This window comes from Notamacropus eugenii, chromosome 7 (assembly GCF_028372415.1).
Source record: "Notamacropus eugenii isolate mMacEug1 chromosome 7, mMacEug1.pri_v2, whole genome shotgun sequence".
Classification (NCBI taxonomy): domain Eukaryota; kingdom Metazoa; phylum Chordata; class Mammalia; order Diprotodontia; family Macropodidae; genus Notamacropus; species Notamacropus eugenii.
Window position 1 is genome coordinate 10,085,132 of NC_092878.1, and position 17,946 is coordinate 10,103,077.

The 17,946-nt window shown below is 45.8% G+C and overlaps 1 protein-coding gene across 4 annotated transcripts in view; it reads left to right on the top strand.

Annotated features, from left to right (window-relative positions):
* ACIN1 (apoptotic chromatin condensation inducer 1) overlaps positions 1–17,946 on the top strand; it is a 35,280-nt gene that overhangs the window by 14,117 nt on the left and 3,217 nt on the right. For 2 of the 4 annotated variants that reach the window (XM_072622433.1, XM_072622434.1), the window contains exons 5-10: positions 2,414–3,667; positions 4,233–4,460; positions 5,517–5,632; positions 13,294–13,435; positions 16,986–17,028; positions 17,798–17,931. In XM_072622433.1, the coding sequence (XP_072478534.1) occupies positions 2,414–3,667; positions 4,233–4,460; positions 5,517–5,632; positions 13,294–13,435; positions 16,986–17,028; positions 17,798–17,931 (1,917 nt within the window). Of the gene's footprint in view, positions 1–2,413; positions 3,668–4,232; positions 4,461–5,516; positions 5,633–11,404; positions 11,563–11,819; positions 11,884–13,293; positions 13,436–16,985; positions 17,029–17,797; positions 17,932–17,946 lie in introns of those variants that run through there. The other 2 variants (XM_072622436.1, XM_072622437.1) reach the window with 2 other exon arrangements.

Below are 17,946 nucleotides of genomic sequence, written 5' to 3' on the forward strand. Positions count from 1 at the left end.
AGATCGTGAGACTGCTTAATGATGAGGTTTCTGGGGACATGGTGGAGAAGTCAAAGAAATCCAAAATGAGTGTAACCAGGTGGAAATGAGATGTCTGTCCTATACCTCCTCCTTAAATGGAGGTTGAGTTTGTACTGCCCCTAGTGCAGATCATTTGTATATGTTCAACGATAAATAAATAGTCTGATTTGATAGTCTGTGATTCCTACTCATGAAAGGAAGAAACTAACATAAGAGACTGTGGAATTAGAATGAACAAAACTTCGAAATTTATTTTCATGGTTAATGAAAGGAAGAAGTTTGAAATGACACCATGGTTACAGAGTGTTTGAGTAAAGAGATGGAATTGCCATTTATAGAAATAGGGAAGTCAGAAGGAAGACAAGTTTTGGGTAAAAAGATAAGCTTGGTTTTGAATGTGCTGAGGTAAAGTTCCTGGTGGAACATCTAACTAGAAAATACCCTCGAGGAAGTGAGATGTGTGAGTCTAGTCTTGGAAGAAAGGTCAAAGTTTAAGGGATAGATTTGAGAGTCCACAACATAGAACGTTGAAGCATAGGTGAGTGCTTAGAATGAATGCGTTGGTGAATGTTTGTAAATTAAATTGCCAGGGAAAAGCATATAAAGAGAAGAGTTAGCAAACTGTCAGTATTCTCTCTGTTTAAAATTATATTTTGAGTTTCCAATTCTCTTCTGTCCACATCCACCCCTTACCCATTGAGAAGTCAAGAAATAATGATATTCATCATATATGTTAATATGTATGTATGTGAAGTCATGCAAAATAGTTCTACATAAAGAAAGTATAAAAAATACGCTTCAGTCTCGCTGAAGAGTTCATCAGTCTCTCTCTGGAGGTGGATAGCATTTTTCGTCATGAATTGGAATTGTGATAGATCATCGTATTGATTAGAATAGCTGAGTCTTTCACAGTTAATCATTTAAGTCTTCTCAGGTTTTTCTGAAACCATCCCCTTGTCATCACATATCACAGCTTGTTCAGCCATTCCACAGTTGATGGGCATCCCCTTGGTTTCTAATTCTTTGCCACCACAAAAAGCTGCTATAAATATTTTTGTATATAGAGGTCCATTTTTTCTTTTTTTCTTTTATCTCTTTGGGGTATATACATAGTATTGGCATCTCTGGGCCGAAGGGTATTCTCAGTTTTATAACTTTGGGAATAGTTCCAAATTGTTCTCCAGGATGGTTGAACCAATTCACAACTGCATTGATGCATTAGTGCCCTTATTTTCCCACATCTCCTCCAGCATTTGTCATTTTAGCCAGTCTGACAGGTGGGGGTGAGTTGTTGTAATTTGCATTTCTCTAATTAGTGATTTGTAGCATTTTCCATATTATTTTATTTATTTTCATGTTTATTATTTTTCATATGACTTGATCACTTTGATTTCTTCTTCTGAAAACTGCCTGTTCATATCCTTTGACCATTTATCAATTAGGGAAAGGCTCTGATTTTTTATAAATTTGGCTTAGTTCCTTTATATGTTTGAGAAATGAGATCTTTTATCAAAGAAGCTTGTTGTTAAATTTTTCCCCAATTCCTTGTTTTCCTTCTAATTTTGTCTGCATTGGTTTTGTTTGTGCAAAAACTTTAATTTCATGTAATCAAGATTATCCATTTTGCCCCTATGATCCTCTGTCTCTTGTTTGGTCATGAATTCTTCCCTTATCCATAGATCTTAAAGGCTGTTTCTTCCATTCTCCCCTAATTTGCTTATGATGTCACCCTAACTGTCAGTGTTCCCAAAACAACTTATTATTAGAAAAATCAATAGTAAGTTTCACAAACCCTGACTAGCCTGACCTCTAACACTGTACTGCCTTTCCAACCTTTTAGAATTAGGGTTGCATCACATATTTAGTTAAATGTCTGGTGTAAAAAATAGCATGCTGTTGAGGGGAAGGAGGACTCTAGTCAGAAATGAAATTAAGGTAAAAATAAAATATATAAATGAAACTTTTAAAAATTGGGCCAACCCTTTGGTCATCAGGTATCTCCCAGTGAGGAACTTAAAGTACGAGTGCAGATAAGCATTTTCTCTACGACTTTATAATCTTAAGAGAGCTACTTGGAGAACTCAGGTTACATGACTTGCCTAGGGTCATACAACCTGGTATATGCCAGAGGCAAGACTTAACTCCACTTTGAACTTTCTGACTCAAAGCCTAGCTCACTGTCCACTGTGCCAAGATACCTTTAAATAAAAACAAGACTTTTTAAAAAAGGAAATTGTTTCGTATTGTCTCACTCTTTCTAATGCTCTTCAGAGTCGATGAATTTCTTCCTCCAAGGTGTGTTACTAAATTTTTTTTTCCCTACTAGATTTGTTAGCAGGCAGGTGCAGAGCCAGTACATGTGCCTATGTGCATTTTTTTTTTTTAATTTTAGGCAAGAGCAGCCAAGCTGTCTGAAAGCAGCCAGGCTGCTGAGGAAGAAGAGGAACGAGAAACACCTTCCAGAAATCTGAGAGCCAGAGCAGATCGAAATGTGAAAACAGAGGAAGAGGAGGAGGAGGAAGAGGAAGAAGAAGACGAAGAGGAAGAGGAGGAGGAGGAGGAAGAGGAAGAGGAGACCCAAAAAGCTGTTGAACTGCCAGCTCTGAAGCAGTTTCAAGGGGGAAAGGAGGAGGCTGGAGCAGCCTTTCAGGAGGTAATGGAAGGGGTGACCCAGAGCACTGGGGTTCTAGAGGAAGGAGGAAGAACAAGGGCCCAGGAGGAGGCTGAGGCTGACCAACTAGCCAGACTGCAGCAAGAGGAAAGGGTGAAAGCATCCGAAGTAGAGGAGGAGGAGAAAGAAGGAGAAAGAGAAGTCAAAACTACAAAGTCCTCAGAAGAAAAACAAAAATCTCCTTCCCCACCTCGGCTTATCGAAGACCTGCTGAAAGTTTCCCTTAGGCCACAACCAGAACAAGTGGCCAGTGAGGAAGAGACTCCCCCACCACTGCTGACCAAGGAAGCATCCACTCCCCCGGCCCCTAATGAGCCCACCGCTGGAGAGGAAACAGAGCTGTTGGAAGGCCCAGCCCCCCCTGACCTTACCCAGAGGTCTCCTCCCTTTGAAGAGGCTGAGGCCGAAGAACTGCTGTTATCCCTACATACTACCCAAGTGCTAGGAAGGCTGCCTTCCTCGCCAAGCCCTCCAGGCACCAAAGCAAAGTCTCCAGCAGAAATAGCACAAGAGGGGAATCCCCTTCTTCTGATTGAAACAAGCACAGTGACTGCACCTCCAGCGGAGGAGGCTATCCAAAGGGAGCCAGAGCATTCTGTCCCATTGATCACTCTAAAAGCTGAGGAATCAAACCCAGTGAAGGTGAACGCTGAGGTTCCTTCTGAACAGCTACTATCTTTGGTGCAGAAGGAAAGCAGAGGAGACTCCCCTCCCCTTCTTCCCAGCCACAGGACGAAACGTTCACCCTTCAGCCAGTCTTCATCTTCTTCCTCCACTTCCCGGTCAAGATCCCGCTCTCCAGACAGCTCCGGCTCCAGATCCCAGTCACCCCCCAGATCCAAGCAGAGGGATACATCTTGGTCACGCTCTTGTTCCAACCCACGTTCAGGAACCAAAGTAGGCTCCAGGTCCACATCAGAGTCTAGGTCCCGTTCTCGTTCTCGATCCCGTTCAGCATCAAGCAACAGTAGGAAAGTAAGTATGTCAGAATTCAAAATGTTCTTAGTAGCTTCCATTTATATACCCTACTTCTTGTTTTATATCAACATTATCTATATCCCAGCCTTTAAATTTTCTTTTTCTCTCACCTTCCAGCCTATTACTATTTCTCACTTTGGGTTTTACTTTAGAATTTAGAATTTTACTTGAGAGTTCAATTCCCTGTCCTATAACTTGTACCTGGGTGGGTTCCTTTTTTATTCAGAACCTCTGTTTAGCTGAGGCTGATTCTATCTTCCAGTCTCAGCAAGTTTAAGAATTCTAGAACATTGTTGACCATGGAATCAGAGAAGTTGGTAATTCTGACAGGAAAAAGAACAAGTTAAAAATAAAGTAGTCAGATGTAAAAATACACAGACTACCATTGGGAATTGAACTATCTTAATTGTAAGTTATTAGCTTAAACATTGGGATAAGATAGGAGAATAAGTTTTCAGGGTCCCTGTAGTAAACTCAGTAAGTAGGAAGTGGGAAACTAGATAATACCTTATTGGAACCAGAGACTTGTGTTCTTATGATGTTCCCACTCTGATTTCCTCAGTCTCGGAGCCCTGGAGTCTCCAGGGATGGCAGCACCAGCTACTCCCACACCAAAGATTCCTCTCCTGGGCAGGAGGTTGCACCTCTCAGCAGTCCGTCAATGCCACAGCAGCAGGTTCTTGAATCAAAAGAGAGGACTACCATCTCTTCAGCCTTTGCCCCAGTGAGGGGTGTGAGCCAGGCTGAACCAATTGAGAAGCATAAGACCCAGAGGTTGAAACCAGAGCGGGTAGGCTATGGTACTTCCTTACCAGTCAGCAAGAGATAATCACTACCTCTCTTCGAACTTAGCAGTTATGTAGTATTTTAGGATGTACAAAGCATTTTCCTCACAACATTGTGAGTATTATAATCCCTGGTTTTAAAGAGAAGAGAGCAGACTGAGAGTTTGTGAGTTGCTCCAAGACACCTAGATCTTAAATATCAGAGCTGGGATTCGAACCTAATTCTCCTGACTCCAAAGCCCTGCTGCCTGTACCCGAACTGAACTAGAGTAGAATGGCCCCTCCTGTTGAGCTTCTACACCTAAGTAAAAGAGGAAGAAAAGGGAGAAAAAAGACAGGTTTAGGAAACCCATGGAGGAAAGGAAGGAACCCTAGGTATAATTTTAGTTTATTGAGACATCCTGAGTAGTCATTTAAGTAACTTTAAAGTATACTTAGTTGGTAATATCAGTGGGTTACATTGCTCATCTGTTAGGGCCCAGTTATCTCACATCTCATCAAATGTCACAAGATGAAAAACAAACTGTCCTTCAGCAGAACCCATGAGTTTGTGGCTCTCTTGGCCTGTGTGACCAATTCTCACCTCTGGGAACTGGCTGGAATGTAGAAAGGACTTTCCGTCAGGGTAGATGAGTTGGCATTTCTCAGCCCTCTCTAGCTCACAAAAGCTAAACAAACTTTCTCATATTCTCTTGTCTCGCTGGCAAAATCTCAGGCCCTTCTAAGAGCAAAAGTCACGTCCTGTAGAGCAGAAGAGAAAGTCAGAGCTCTGAACTCTCTGCTCCGCTAGTAAACGTCTCCTGATGTGATGCTGCTGTAGAAAGTGTCGAAGTGCCTTTCCTTAAGCCATGTTCCACTAGTGACCAACTTTTGAAAGGAAATAATAATGTGGTATAGGATAGACAGAATTTGGGTATGCCGAGATACCAGGGCAGGATATGCTCATCAGATCCAGGTAAAGGAATAAGCAGATTTCTGCATGGAAAACATTGTGTTAAGGGAAATACAAATTTAAATCTCTAAGCTCTTTGGTATGTTTGTTTTTTCTTGCTTTTTGATAGGGGAGCCCCAAGAAGTCGGAAGCCGAAGAGGCAGAGCCACCTGCCACCACAGAGACCCGTGCACCAGAGATGCAGACCCCTCAGCAGCCAGCTCCAGGAAGGCTCCAGCACACTGTGTAAGTCATACCTTTGAAATGGGCCCTCATGAATAACTGGCAGTTTAGAGCATAGTCATGTTATTCCCCTAGTTCATAAGTTTAGTAGTGTTGGAAAGGACTCTAGAAGGCAGCTAGTTCAGTGCCCTTATTTTACAGAATAGGATACTGAGGACTATAGTGGTTAAGTTATTTGTCCAAGGTTATAATAGGTAGGAAGACTGAGCTAGGAGTTGACTCCCTTGAACTTTTGACTCCAAATCTAAGTGCTCTTTTCACTGCATCATCTGTGGAGGCAAAAGTTTAACTGAACAAGGTCTAGGTTTCTATTACTATGCTAGAAGCTACTACCAGAATTCCATAAAGAAGTCTGGAAAGTGGTGTTGAGGGCAGGACAACTGAAGGGACAGATATCACAACGAGCCATTTCTCTTGTGGGTCAGGCAGCAGGGAATTGTGCTTCCACAGTCAAGACGTAATCAGTCCTATTAAGCTTATGAAATAAAGCATAATGAAATAGCAATATCTACATACTAATCCACAGTTTTATTTCTGGGATCTTAGGTGCCCCTGTCACTCTTGGGGATGGTTCAGAAGCCCCAGATTTGCTAGTTGTTTAAACTGGCAAGTGTGATGCCAGTGACTAGCTTTTAGGAACCATATTTAATATCTTAATGATGTTAAGCACTAGTGTCCTAATGTTGCATTGACAGTGCTTCTGGCTGATTCTAAGTTGTAAAAAACGTAAGGGATTTCAGGGTTGGAAGGGGGAATCTGGTCCTTTCTGCTGTAGTATTTCCTAGTCAGACCACAACTAGAATATTGGGTGTCCCATTTTAGAAAAGACGTTGACAAACTGAAGCATGTCCGGGAGAGGGTCAGATGAAGGAACAGGAGCACCAAGAGAGGAGACGTGATCAGTTCTTTAGATATGACAAGGAGCTTTCATGGGGAAGGGGAATTAAGCTGCTTTTGCTGAGATCCAAAGGTCAGAACCAGGAGCAGTGAGTGGAAATTTCAGAGAAACAGATTCAGACTTGGCTTGAAGAAAAAAAATCCCAAGTTAGAGTTGCGGTAGGCTCTTTAGGGGGGGAATGGGTTCAGTCTCATTGGACGTTTTCAGGCACAGTCTAGATGAGCCCTTGTTAAGGATGTTATAGAGAAGGCTTCTGTTCAGGTGCAAGTTAGACCCACTGGCTACCAATATATCTTCAACCCGAGATTTAGGGACCTCACATCTACTTGTTTGGTCCTATACTGCCTTTCTGGGTCTCATTAGAATAGTTGGAGACTCAGAATTACCATCTGATGCCAACTGTAGACGGAGCAGCCATTTTGAACAAAACTGGCCTGACTTAAAAAGTCACCACCAAAGGGAAGCATCATGGAGACAGTTTACTCAGCTTGGAAGCCTGCAGTGTCTGAAAAACTTTTTTCAGTGTAATACTTTATCCACAAATTTTTCCAACTTATTTCCAAGTCATTTTAAATGAACATTAATGTGATTTCTCCCTAGGTCTGTAATAGTCAGATAATTTTTTCTGAAGACCTTAACGTAATTTTCTGCCTATGATTGAGGACAGATGTAGGATTTTACCTTTTTCAGATGCTTCTAATGGATTTACTTTCCTTGTAGTTCTTTCCTTTGGATGAGACCCTCTCTGTTAATGTCATCACTGCTGTTATCATACTGTTAAGTTGCTTCTACTGCCACCATGTGGCCATGACATTTTATTTTTTAAACAGGGTTGGCACCATTTCCTTTGAGAGATGTTGATTTTTCCTCCTTGAAATGGGTACATTATTCTCTGGAAAAGAGTTTTTTTCTTCTAGGAACATAAAGTGACAACCCATCGGATCCTGGAAGGTGTTAAGGATGGCTGGCCCCAGCTTACATCTCCAGTCAGGATATGGGGTTCCCTCCTGTGCTTATCAGCCTGAGGTACCCCATAAAGGGGTGCAGCTTATTATTTGCATAACTGCAACTTTGAAGTGGGTATTTATAAGCCTGGTGTTAGTGGGTCTAGAAAATTGTTTCTTGTATTTGTTGAGTAGATGACATTTAGAATCCCAGATCTTGTCCCAGAAAGGTACTCTGTGTAATGGTGAGGCAGGCCACTCTCACTTTGGTTCTTTCCTTTACATTAGCAAACCAAAAGCAGAGCTTGTAGCCAATTCTGAATTTTCTTTTCCCCTCAAGTAAAAGTGACTTTGACTTTTTATTCTACAAGTGAAGTAGTCAGATCAGCCTGGCTCTCTGATGGGCTGAGGAAGGATAAAGGGTACAGTCTGCTTTCCCTTTGGGCAAAAAGTATGCTTGTTCATTGTTATCTAGATGAGCCATGGTGATGTGGTTACGTAACTCGGTCGTAGTTTGGAGTACAGATGCAACACAAACTGGGGAAGGGGGGAGGAAGGGGAAGCACACCAGATGCCTACTTCCTTACCTGTGCTCACCAGATGGTCTATTCAGCACTCTAACAGAAAGACTTCAAGCCAAAGGCCTAAACCACACTATGCTGGCATTGGATTCAGTAAACCAATACCTCAGGTTTTTGCCTACATCTCTGGAAGATCTGTTTTAAAGAAGTGAAGCACTTTGGGGGAGTTCCTGGGCTTTTGATTCAACCAGGAGCCTCCTGGAACCCTAACCAATTTCAAAGGAGGGATCTACAATACTGAATGAAAACCTTGTTCTTTCATGACCTGACTTCAGTTTTTCTGCCTCATCTAAACAAGTTAAGGAGTATCAGAAATGGGGGTGAGCTGTGCTACTTCTTTAAAACATTAGAAAAACCAATTTTCCTTCAAAAATCCCTCATTTCCATTAGAGGGGCTGGCTTTCACTCTCGTCTTTTGGCTACGTTTGATTCAGTTAGGCCAGGCCTTTGATTGGGAGTGGGGATTCTCACTGACGCAGCAGGGTAGGAGTCTCACATCCTAACCCAGCTGGGCCCTTCTCCAAAGCTCAGTCTTTGTGCCTGCTGTGGAAGTAAAAATAAGATTCCTCTGCAGCATCAGGTAACAGTGCTGTGTCTGTGAATGCAGGGAAACCTTCCAGTCCGATCCTGAGTGCGTAGCCATTCCTTACCTTCCAAACCTGTCGTTTGATTTATTTGAACATTTTAGAGTACAGACTTTCTTCATCTACAGACCCAGCAGCAGTAAGACTCTTAGTGTAGCTGCCTGCCCCTGTGCAGATCCACATTGTCCCTTCACATGTATGAGAAGGAAACGATTCTTTAAGAAACACCTCACAGAGTAATCTGCCCTCTCCAAATAACTGGGGCTCCCATTACCACGGTTATGTCAAGAGATAGAATTGAGTTGTTCAGTGTCCATCTGAACTTTGTGTGGAATATCAATTTTAGGGTTGAAAGCACAGCAGTTAATCCGGGATCCTTATCACCAAACCCCAGGGTTTCTCTTGTCTTTTCACAGTTTTTTTTCAGCTCCCTGGGAATTATCTGGAATAACTTTGGAGTTTGAGTTCAGATGTGTGTATGTAGTCATTTGTTTTTCCACTAGCTAGTCTGACACCCTTGTTTACATTTCTTTCATTTGGGTTTGAACTCTTAACATGAATTTCTCACCTCCAGGTTACACTGTGCTTTTCGTCTGGGCTCCATCAGACCGTACTGCTTAATAGTGGGTGGAAATATGTAAAGGGAAGTTTTCACACATTTTTAAGCTTATTAGGGATATTTGTACATGAATGCACAAAGGACAAAACATGTTTTTTTGTCTTGAGTTGTGGCAAAGAACAGCTGGGTGGCACAGCACAAGTTCACTCTAAGCAGTCTTAGAGCTAAGATTATGACAGTTCACAGTCCACCACCTCACTCTTCAGGTACTTTCAAGAACTCAGCTTTTGCTTACGTTTTCTCCTCATGAGGTTTTTGATCTCTTACACATTTACACAATCAATTAGAATTGATTCTAATAGGATAATCTGTGCATATGAAAGAAACAAACCTGCTGTGTCTTGAGAGGAATGGAAGGATGGTAAGAATTGCACAGTTTTGAGTTCAAGAAAGGTCATCATGACGATCTTACAGTTTAACACTGCATTTTTCCTTAAAGGAAGCTTTTTCTGGGGAGGGATATTAACAGTTGGAAAGTATCTCAGGATAGCAGGTGGTAATCTCAGCCCAGCTGAAATTGGAAGGTGTTGGAAGGTAATGATATATGTAGGTATTCTGCACAAAATATTTTTAGGGGAATCCCTTGTATACCTGAGATTTGATTCAACAACATCTATTGAACATCCACATTTTATCTAGAACGGCATCTTTGAAAACAACAGGCACCCTGAGAAAGAACAATCCAGCCTTTCGTGTATCCCAAAAGCAACCTGAATCATTCCAAATAAGAGCTATATTAAATGTTCACATGTTCATTTACACTGCTGGCTAAGAGAAAAAAAACACTTAAAACTTGATTTAGGAAGCCATCCAGCCAATGTAAAAGTGACCAGAGTGAGCAGATTGGCTTTTGAGAAGCAGAGACCAGTAAAGGAAAGGAAACTTATTTAGAAAGGAAGGATTTGAGGCTTTCACTGTCTTCCTGGGTTGTAGCCTAGTGTGCCCTTCGGTAGCAGGGAAGGAAACTTCCTTTCTGAGATTTAAAGTTCAGGGCTTTTTTTTTTAAAAGATGCTGGACTTTGGGTTGCACTTTTAGAAGGAAGTCTTCAGGCAACAAATATTTGAATGCCTTCTGTGCTGCATTTTGTCTCAGAGTCAAAAACAGCTGTGCTCTACACTAAACCATTGTTATGGTGGTAATGATCCTGCTTGGCTTTCTCCACTGAACTTCAGGCTGCCCCTTCCTGCCTGGCATATGCCTTTCTTCCTCCTCATCCATTTAGGCCCAAATCTTCTCACTTCGTTTCATTTCCGGGCCCCTCCTAGATAGACATCATAGATTATTAGAGCTGGAAAGGACCTTTCAGATGATCTATCCCATTGCCCTCATGTTGCAAATAAAGAAAATGGGCCCTGATGAGTAAAGGAGCTTGGCCGAGGTCCCCCAGTGAGTCGCAGAACTGGAACTAGAAGCTCCAGCATCTGACCCCTAGGTCACGTTGCTTTCTCCTGAAACAGAGGAGCAGCCTGCCTGTCTCACACTTCCCATCATTTGAAGGCTGGCTCTGGTTTTTTCTTCTTTGCCCAGGGTTTCACCCTGAGGCAAAGATGACATTATTAAAGCACTACCAAACAGAGTTGTTTGTCATCTCTTTAGAGACCCCTATCTCTTTTCTTTCCCTTCTCACTTTCCAGTAACCAGCTGTCCCTGAGAAATGGGGTGGTGGGGAGTAACACATGGTCGGTACAGCTGCAAAGCTGACCCGTTACCATGGTGACCCAGTAGTCCTGTCAATGAACACCCCCCACCCCGAGGATTCCCCAACTGCCTGATCTGGTTTCACGTTCCACGCCTGGGGAGAGGGGGGAGACACGAGCCCCTTGGCTGTATCCTGTCTGTCTGTCCATCTGTTTCATCCCTGGCTTGGTTCCCTTGTTCTCTGTCACCCCGTTCCTTCTCCTTGCCCTCTGGAAGCTTCCAAGTAAAGTAAGCAGCTGTAACTTTAAGTGCCTCCCCGCCCTGGGCCGGCTCCAGCCCGGGCTCAGCCCCCAGTTGCTACTGTAACCTGAGCGAGCCCAGGAAGGGGCCAGGCCAGGCCTGTGGAGCCAGCCCTGCCCAAGAGGCAGCCTGCCTGGCTGGCCCGCCCCCTCCCTGCCTGTCGGCTTTCCCCTCCCCTGCTGCAGCAGGGCCCTCCCCTCTGCACACACAGGCTGCTGGGTAAGTGGCAAGATGGCTCCCCTGCATGTCTCCTGATCGCTGCTGCTCCTCCAGTACAATAGAGCCAGCCACCACTAGCAGCCTGGCCTTCCTCCTCCTCCTCCTCCTCCTCCTCCAGAGAGCCTGGCCCGACCAGCCCGGGGTTTGCCGTGAGGACTTAACGCTTATCTCTTAAACGCCAGATCTATTATTTCCACCTCCCCTTCCATTTACCTTTTTTTTGGATCCCCAGTTGCTGCATCTCTTGATTTTCTCTCTCTGGATCTGGGGCCGGGAGGAGGTGGTGGGAGCTGGGGACGAGGAAGGTGATTTTGGTTTTTGGTGTTCTTTTTAGTTTTGTTTTGATTTTTTAATTTGATTTTTTTAGGATTTTTTTGTTTGGTTTTTGTTATTTCTTCCATTCCAGAAGGGGATAAACAGCACTTCCAGGGGGAGAAAAAAAAAAGCATGTTATCAGAAAGCAAAGAAGGGTGAGATCTCCACATTTCCATGTCTCTCCTCCCTCTCCCATCTGTGCCTCCTCTCATTTCTTTTTCCCTGTGGCCTTCATTTCTCCTTTGTTTTTTTAATTGTTTTTAGACATCCTGCTTTCCCCCTCTTTGTCCTTCCAGCCTAATACCAATCAAGCCCTTCCATCTGTGTGGGGAATAGGCATTTTTCAAACTAGCCTGGCTTTAGGTTTAGGCAGCTCAATCCTGTGTTTGTGTCGGGGCCTGCTAGCTGGGGGCACATTACAAATGCCCTCCCCCCACCCCGCCCCCAACAGCCTTCTCAGTCTGCTCTCTGGAGGCTCTGTGACCTCTGAGTGTCAGGCTCTCTGGGCTGCTGGGTTTCCTGGTGGTTATTATCACGCCCAGGAGGCTTGGTTTCTCCTCCAGAGAATTAGGCCCCTGGTCATATTGATTTGATTTTTTTTTAAGCATGTGGGGGAGTGGGGATGAAGTTAGGGGTGGAGACTAAAGAAGATTGGAAGGCAATTTGTTCAAAGATGGATCTCTGGAATTGTTTGCGTGGGAAGGGGGTGCAGTTTGTGTGATCCCAGAGTGGGTTTCATACTTGTGATAAAGCATCGAGGGTGTCTGGGGGAAGTGGTGGTGGTTGTGTTCTAACTGGATGCTTAGCTTTTTAATTCTGTAAAAGTAAGAATGGGATACTGGGAAAAGCGTGGTCAGCTGAACAGCAGAGTGGCCTCTGCACCTTGTGGGTAAATGGAATGAGATTCCGCCTTAAGGTCTATGGCTGGGGGGAGGGGGATGGGGACAGGGGCAGGGGAGGCCCACAAGCCTTTACTGGTGAGGTGTCCTCTGCTGGTTTTCTCCATTCCTGGTATCTTGAGATCAGATGAGTGAATGAGCCAGTTACTTAAGCTTGTGGACAGGCTTGCGAGTAGGATCTGTGACCACAGCCATGACCAGACTTGGTCAGCCTTTTGGGGAAAAGGCCCCTACACTGTGTCTTCCACATGGGCCTGGTGGGGGGTTGGGGGAACACCAGGCTTGTTAGAATCAGGAACAGGGATAAAAACCTTTGGTGAGCCTTGGTCAGTGATATTGGACTGTCCCAGAGATAACATAGCCTCAACATCCCACCCCCATCGCAGCCTTGTCCCCACTTGGAAGTGTTCATGGCCCCTTCTTCCTGACGTAAAAGAACAATCTTTTCCCTTGGACTCGGGCTAGGCCTCAAGCCCAAAGAACGGACAGTCGGTAGGGGCCAGATGCTTGAGTGATAGGGAAAGCGTCACACACGCACACCCCCATCCCCAGTGACGAAGCATGGGGGTTTCCTGACTCACGAGCTAACATCTCACTCTCTGTTCCCCTTGGTTCTTTCCTGCCCGTCCTTTCCTACCCTCCCTCCCCCTCCCCCCATATTGTCAGCGAGGAGAAGGAGGAAGTGACCATGGAGACAGCTGAAAACAGGCCTGAGAATGAGGTGGCTGAGCCCCCCATGCCCATGGCAGATGCAGCCAGCGGAGAAGAGCGCCCGGAGGGCAGCGTGGAGGATGAGGAGAAGAAAGAGGTAAATTTCAAGGCCACCTGTTGGTGAGGGGGGGGCGACCCTAGGGGAAAGGGTAGGCCACTCTGCTGACCCCCCTGAAGAGTGAAGGGACAAGGCAGGTCTGGGCTCAGCAGAGACCCGGGCCCCAGACAGGGACTGCTCAGGTAGGGCCAGAGGGAGAGTCTGCTGGCTTAGCAGGGATGCCCTCGTGTTGGGGCTGGGCTCAGCCTCCTTTCTCGTTGGGCCTCTGGTTTCACATTTGTACATTGGAGGTGGAATTAAGGGGCGCTCTGTCCTCCTTTTCTCTTTCCTTTCTTCCCCCTTGTTGTCTCTAGGACATGAGCTTGAGTCTCAGCCTCGTCACATCCTGGGGGGCTCTCGCAGGGACCGGAGTCCTTCTTAGATTTTCTTCCTTCTGCAAATTCTTTTTCCAAACTCAGCTCAGTTTTGTTGCTTAGGGATAGTCACCTCGCTTTCCCTCCTTTTTATTCTCTTAGAAAACATTGCCCTCTAGTGGGCTCGGGGGGTTTTTTCACCTCAGACTGACCATGCAGAGGAAATGTGAGTTTTCTCTCTGCCCCACCGTGGTCCCATCGCTGAGATGTACATGATTGTACTCCATGGAGATCCCTTTTTCTATTTTTTTCCATTTCTGTTAGTCACGCCATGCATCCAATTCAAGGGCTGCCTCGGTCCAAGCCAGCAAACTCTCCTTGGCTGTTGTAGTGATAGAGACAGTCTTAGCTGGGTCTGGGAGCGGGGGGCATGGGGTGGGCGGGCCTGTCGTGTGTGTAGCCTTCTCTGGTGTGTGTTGCGGGGGTGGGGGCCGGTGAAAGTGATTTGATGTGCAGAATATTATTTATTACAAGGTCCTTCTTCCCCGTAAAACTTTGTCCAAGTACCTCATGTACGGTAATCCGCCCGTAAAATATAACCCTGCCCAACTGGCCAATTGCTGCTGCTGCCTCCTCCTCTGGACCCACCCGCTGCTACTGAGCTGCCCAGTAAGAGCCGAGCCTGCTATCCTGGTGCCTCGGCCAGAAGGGGGGTTGTTGTATGTGGGCTCCTGGGGGGGGCCCCACACCTGCCTCACATACCTGGGGCCAGAAGAGCACTGTTCAGGAGAGACTTGTATTCAGAAAGCAAAGTACATCTGGAAAGGGGCGGACTGGTGCCATTTCCCTACTTGGGATGCCTCGAGAAGAACTTTTGTCAGTGCTGGGGCCCCTGTTCACATGCCTCTGCTAGGGGCTTTCTTGTTCTCTACAGACTGTTGGATTCCCTTTCTAGGGCAACAAAGCCTCCCTAAAGAGCCATGTGTGGGCATGGCAGCAGGCTATAAGATACCAAAGTGGGGCCCTCAGAATAAGCTTCAACAACTGGGGATCCTGCGGAATGTCAATGGTCTAAGCCCCAGGGACTTAATGCTGGTGACGTCCCAGTCTACTACATCACTGCTCACTCATCAGATGGACTTTTCCTCTGGTCCCTGGCTGCACATGGTGGAGGGTAGTATGCTGGCAGCTCTTACCACTTCTCCATCTTTGGAGACAGGGGCCTGGACGCATCCATCCACCTGACTGGAGCCACTGTCCCAGCTGGAGCTCTCTGAGGCGAAGCCACACACTCTGAGAAGAAAAACAGCCTAGCCTTACGTTGTCATTCTTCCCTTGGAATGTCTACCTACCATTCCAGGGGCACCTTCATCTGAGGCGCCATGACCACATCTGATCAAAGGCTTCCCCACCTAGTTGCAGGCAGAGGAAAAAGGGACCCTGGAGTCAGCCATCACCTGGATTGCAAATGTCGAGTGTTGTCATTGCTGCAGTTTGCCACAGATGGACATGGGGGCCATGTCTGCCTCTCATAATACAGAGCATGAGCCACTCCTGCCATTCAGTGGCCACCTCATCAGGGACTACAAGATGGTGCCCATACAGGGCTGGAACTTCTGTCTCTCCCCTCATTTTCCCCCTCTGCCCCTCGCTGAGCCCGGGCATCACCATTGAACTGTCTGACATCTTGGAGACTGGGCACTGCCCCCCCAATTTTTCCCCTTGCCCCCCCTTCGCCCCCCCGGGAGGACTGTGGCTCTGCCGCCGACCACCACGCCGTGCACTCACCTTTTTTGCCAACCCAACCCCCCACCAATTGCACAGCGCCTAGCAGGGAGGGCTCATTCTGATTGGACCGGCGGTTGACTAGATACAGTACACAGTGAGGTGCGATTGGCTGAACTGAAGATCCCAGGTGTGAGATGGTACCTGGAACATTTGTCATATTCCTAATTTATTTATTTTCTTCTTTTTTTTTCTTTTTCCCCCCAAAAATCTTTATTTTATTTTTCCCCTTTTTTCTTTAATTTCCTGATTTCTTTATTGATTTTATTTATTTGGTTCATGTTTTTCCTGTTTTAATTAAGACTTTTTTTTTTTCTCACTAACTTTCCCGTCGAGAGCGGCCCGGCTGGGGTCAGGCTGGCCCTTAACGGAGACCAAGGAGACTTGGTTAGATGACAGAAGCAGGGCTGGGGAGGGAGGTGGAAAGCAGAGGTTTTGTCAAGAGTCCTGCTCCACCCTTTAGAAGGGTGGCCTTAGTTTTTCCAGAAATAAGCACACAAATATGAAGCTTCTCCACTCTGTCCCCCATTCTTAGCCTTTCCCTTCTGCTCTATTCCTAGTCCCTTTCCTTTGGAAGCCACCTTCTAGTCCTCAGTTAAAGCCCATAAGGCATGAGTCCTGGTTGGAGAAGGAATGGTAAGTCCCTCATGGAGCCAAGTAGGATACCTAGGGAGGTCTAAGAACACAACTGGTGAAAAAGACAGTCCCTTTCCAGACCTTCCTGTAGTTAGCTGTGGGTTCACATGGCCTTTCGCTCACTCTCCTCCAGTCAAGCTGGCCTTGGGCTGCCTTCCTCCAAAAGATGTCAGGACTGTGGGTAACAAATCTTCGGAGTCTAACCCTCTGGAGCCCAAAAGCATCCTGCAAAGAGGACACAAGACAAGCAGAGCCGCTTGTGCTTGAGGGATCACAGTCATTTTCATTGGTAGACTGGTCATTTGAAGGGAGGGAAATGAAGATCCTTGAGGCCTTTCCCAGCCCAAAGTTGGCTTTGTTCCTTCACTTTTAACCTGAGTTAATAGGGAGCAAGGAGGACTGCATCAGCCAACTCTGGGCAGTAGAGGCCGTGGCCTCAGAATCTGGGCCGGGCATGTCTCAACCCAGAAGGACTATGAAGGGGGCATGACAACATCTTTGAAGAGCGGGGCAGGCTACCACCCCCTCAGAGTCTTCTTTCTACCTTATTTCTGGTAAAGCTAACATGCAGGCATGGTGTGGACTGGACGGACCTTTCCCCAATGTGACGTTTGGTTTTGTTTTTTTCTCTAACTTGCATCGGTTCCGCTTCCGTTTTTGCTGTTTGCCGCTTCTGTTTTGGTCTCTCTGTCTGTCTCTGTCCCTCTTACTCTGTGTCTCTGGAGCCTGTGCTGAGACTGCCCTTATCTAACCTCTCCCCCCCTCTCTGTGGGGTGTGTCTCTCTCTCTTTTTTCCCCTTCTCTTCTCTATGCAGAGCTCGATGCCCAAATCCTTCAAGAGGAAGATCTCCGTTGTCTGTAAGTCCAGACTTAAGTCACTGATATTTAGGGATCCCATGGCAGCCAGAGTTTTTGGTGGCACAGACAGACTTCTCTGTTGCTCTGCAGCTTTCTCCCTTAAGTGTATAGGTTTTTGCCATTTCTCTGGTTCCATTGAACTTAGGCCAGTTTCCAAGTAATAGGAAGGTTTACTTCTCTCCCAATGGAAATATACAGTGAGGTGTTTCAAACCCTACTCTCCTTTACTGTTCCTCCCTTCTTGTTCTTTGCAGTTCTAGAGCCCAAAGTGCTATGGAGAGAGAGAGAGAGAGAGAGAGAGAGAGAGAGAGAGAGAGATTCCTTCAAATACCTATGTTCCTAGAGCCAGAGAATAGGATTGACGGCCCTCTTGTCTCACAAGACGAGTTTCTTCCATCCTGCTAGAGGATGTTTGAGAAAAAGCACAGTTTTTAAAAAATTCTGGGCCCCGTACAACCATACATCTTTTGTTCCCTTCTCCACAATTTTAAATGTCATTTCTCTCTCCATTTGAGGGGTTTTCCTTTCCACACATCCCCCACCAAATTGTGATTTGCTGCCTTTAAGTACAGGTAGGTAGTTTCAATCAGGTCACACTGAAGACAAGTTTTTTCCAATCCCTAAGGATACTTGCCTTAGTTTAAAATATGTTAACAATCTGGATTGATGGATAGAAAATCCAAGTTAAAGGTTGGTCAGTGGGATTACAAAGGGAACCAGCATAGAGCCCCTGGCCATCTCACAATTGGGCCTTGTTTCTTGGGAGTAGCAGCTACCAAAGGGGTACCAGCTGGAAACAGTGACACGGAAGGAGGCCAGCCAGGACGGAAGAGGCGTTGGGGGGCCAGCACAGCCACCACACAGAAGAAGCCCTCCATCAGTATCACCACCGAGTCTCTCAAGGTAAGGTGGGAAAAG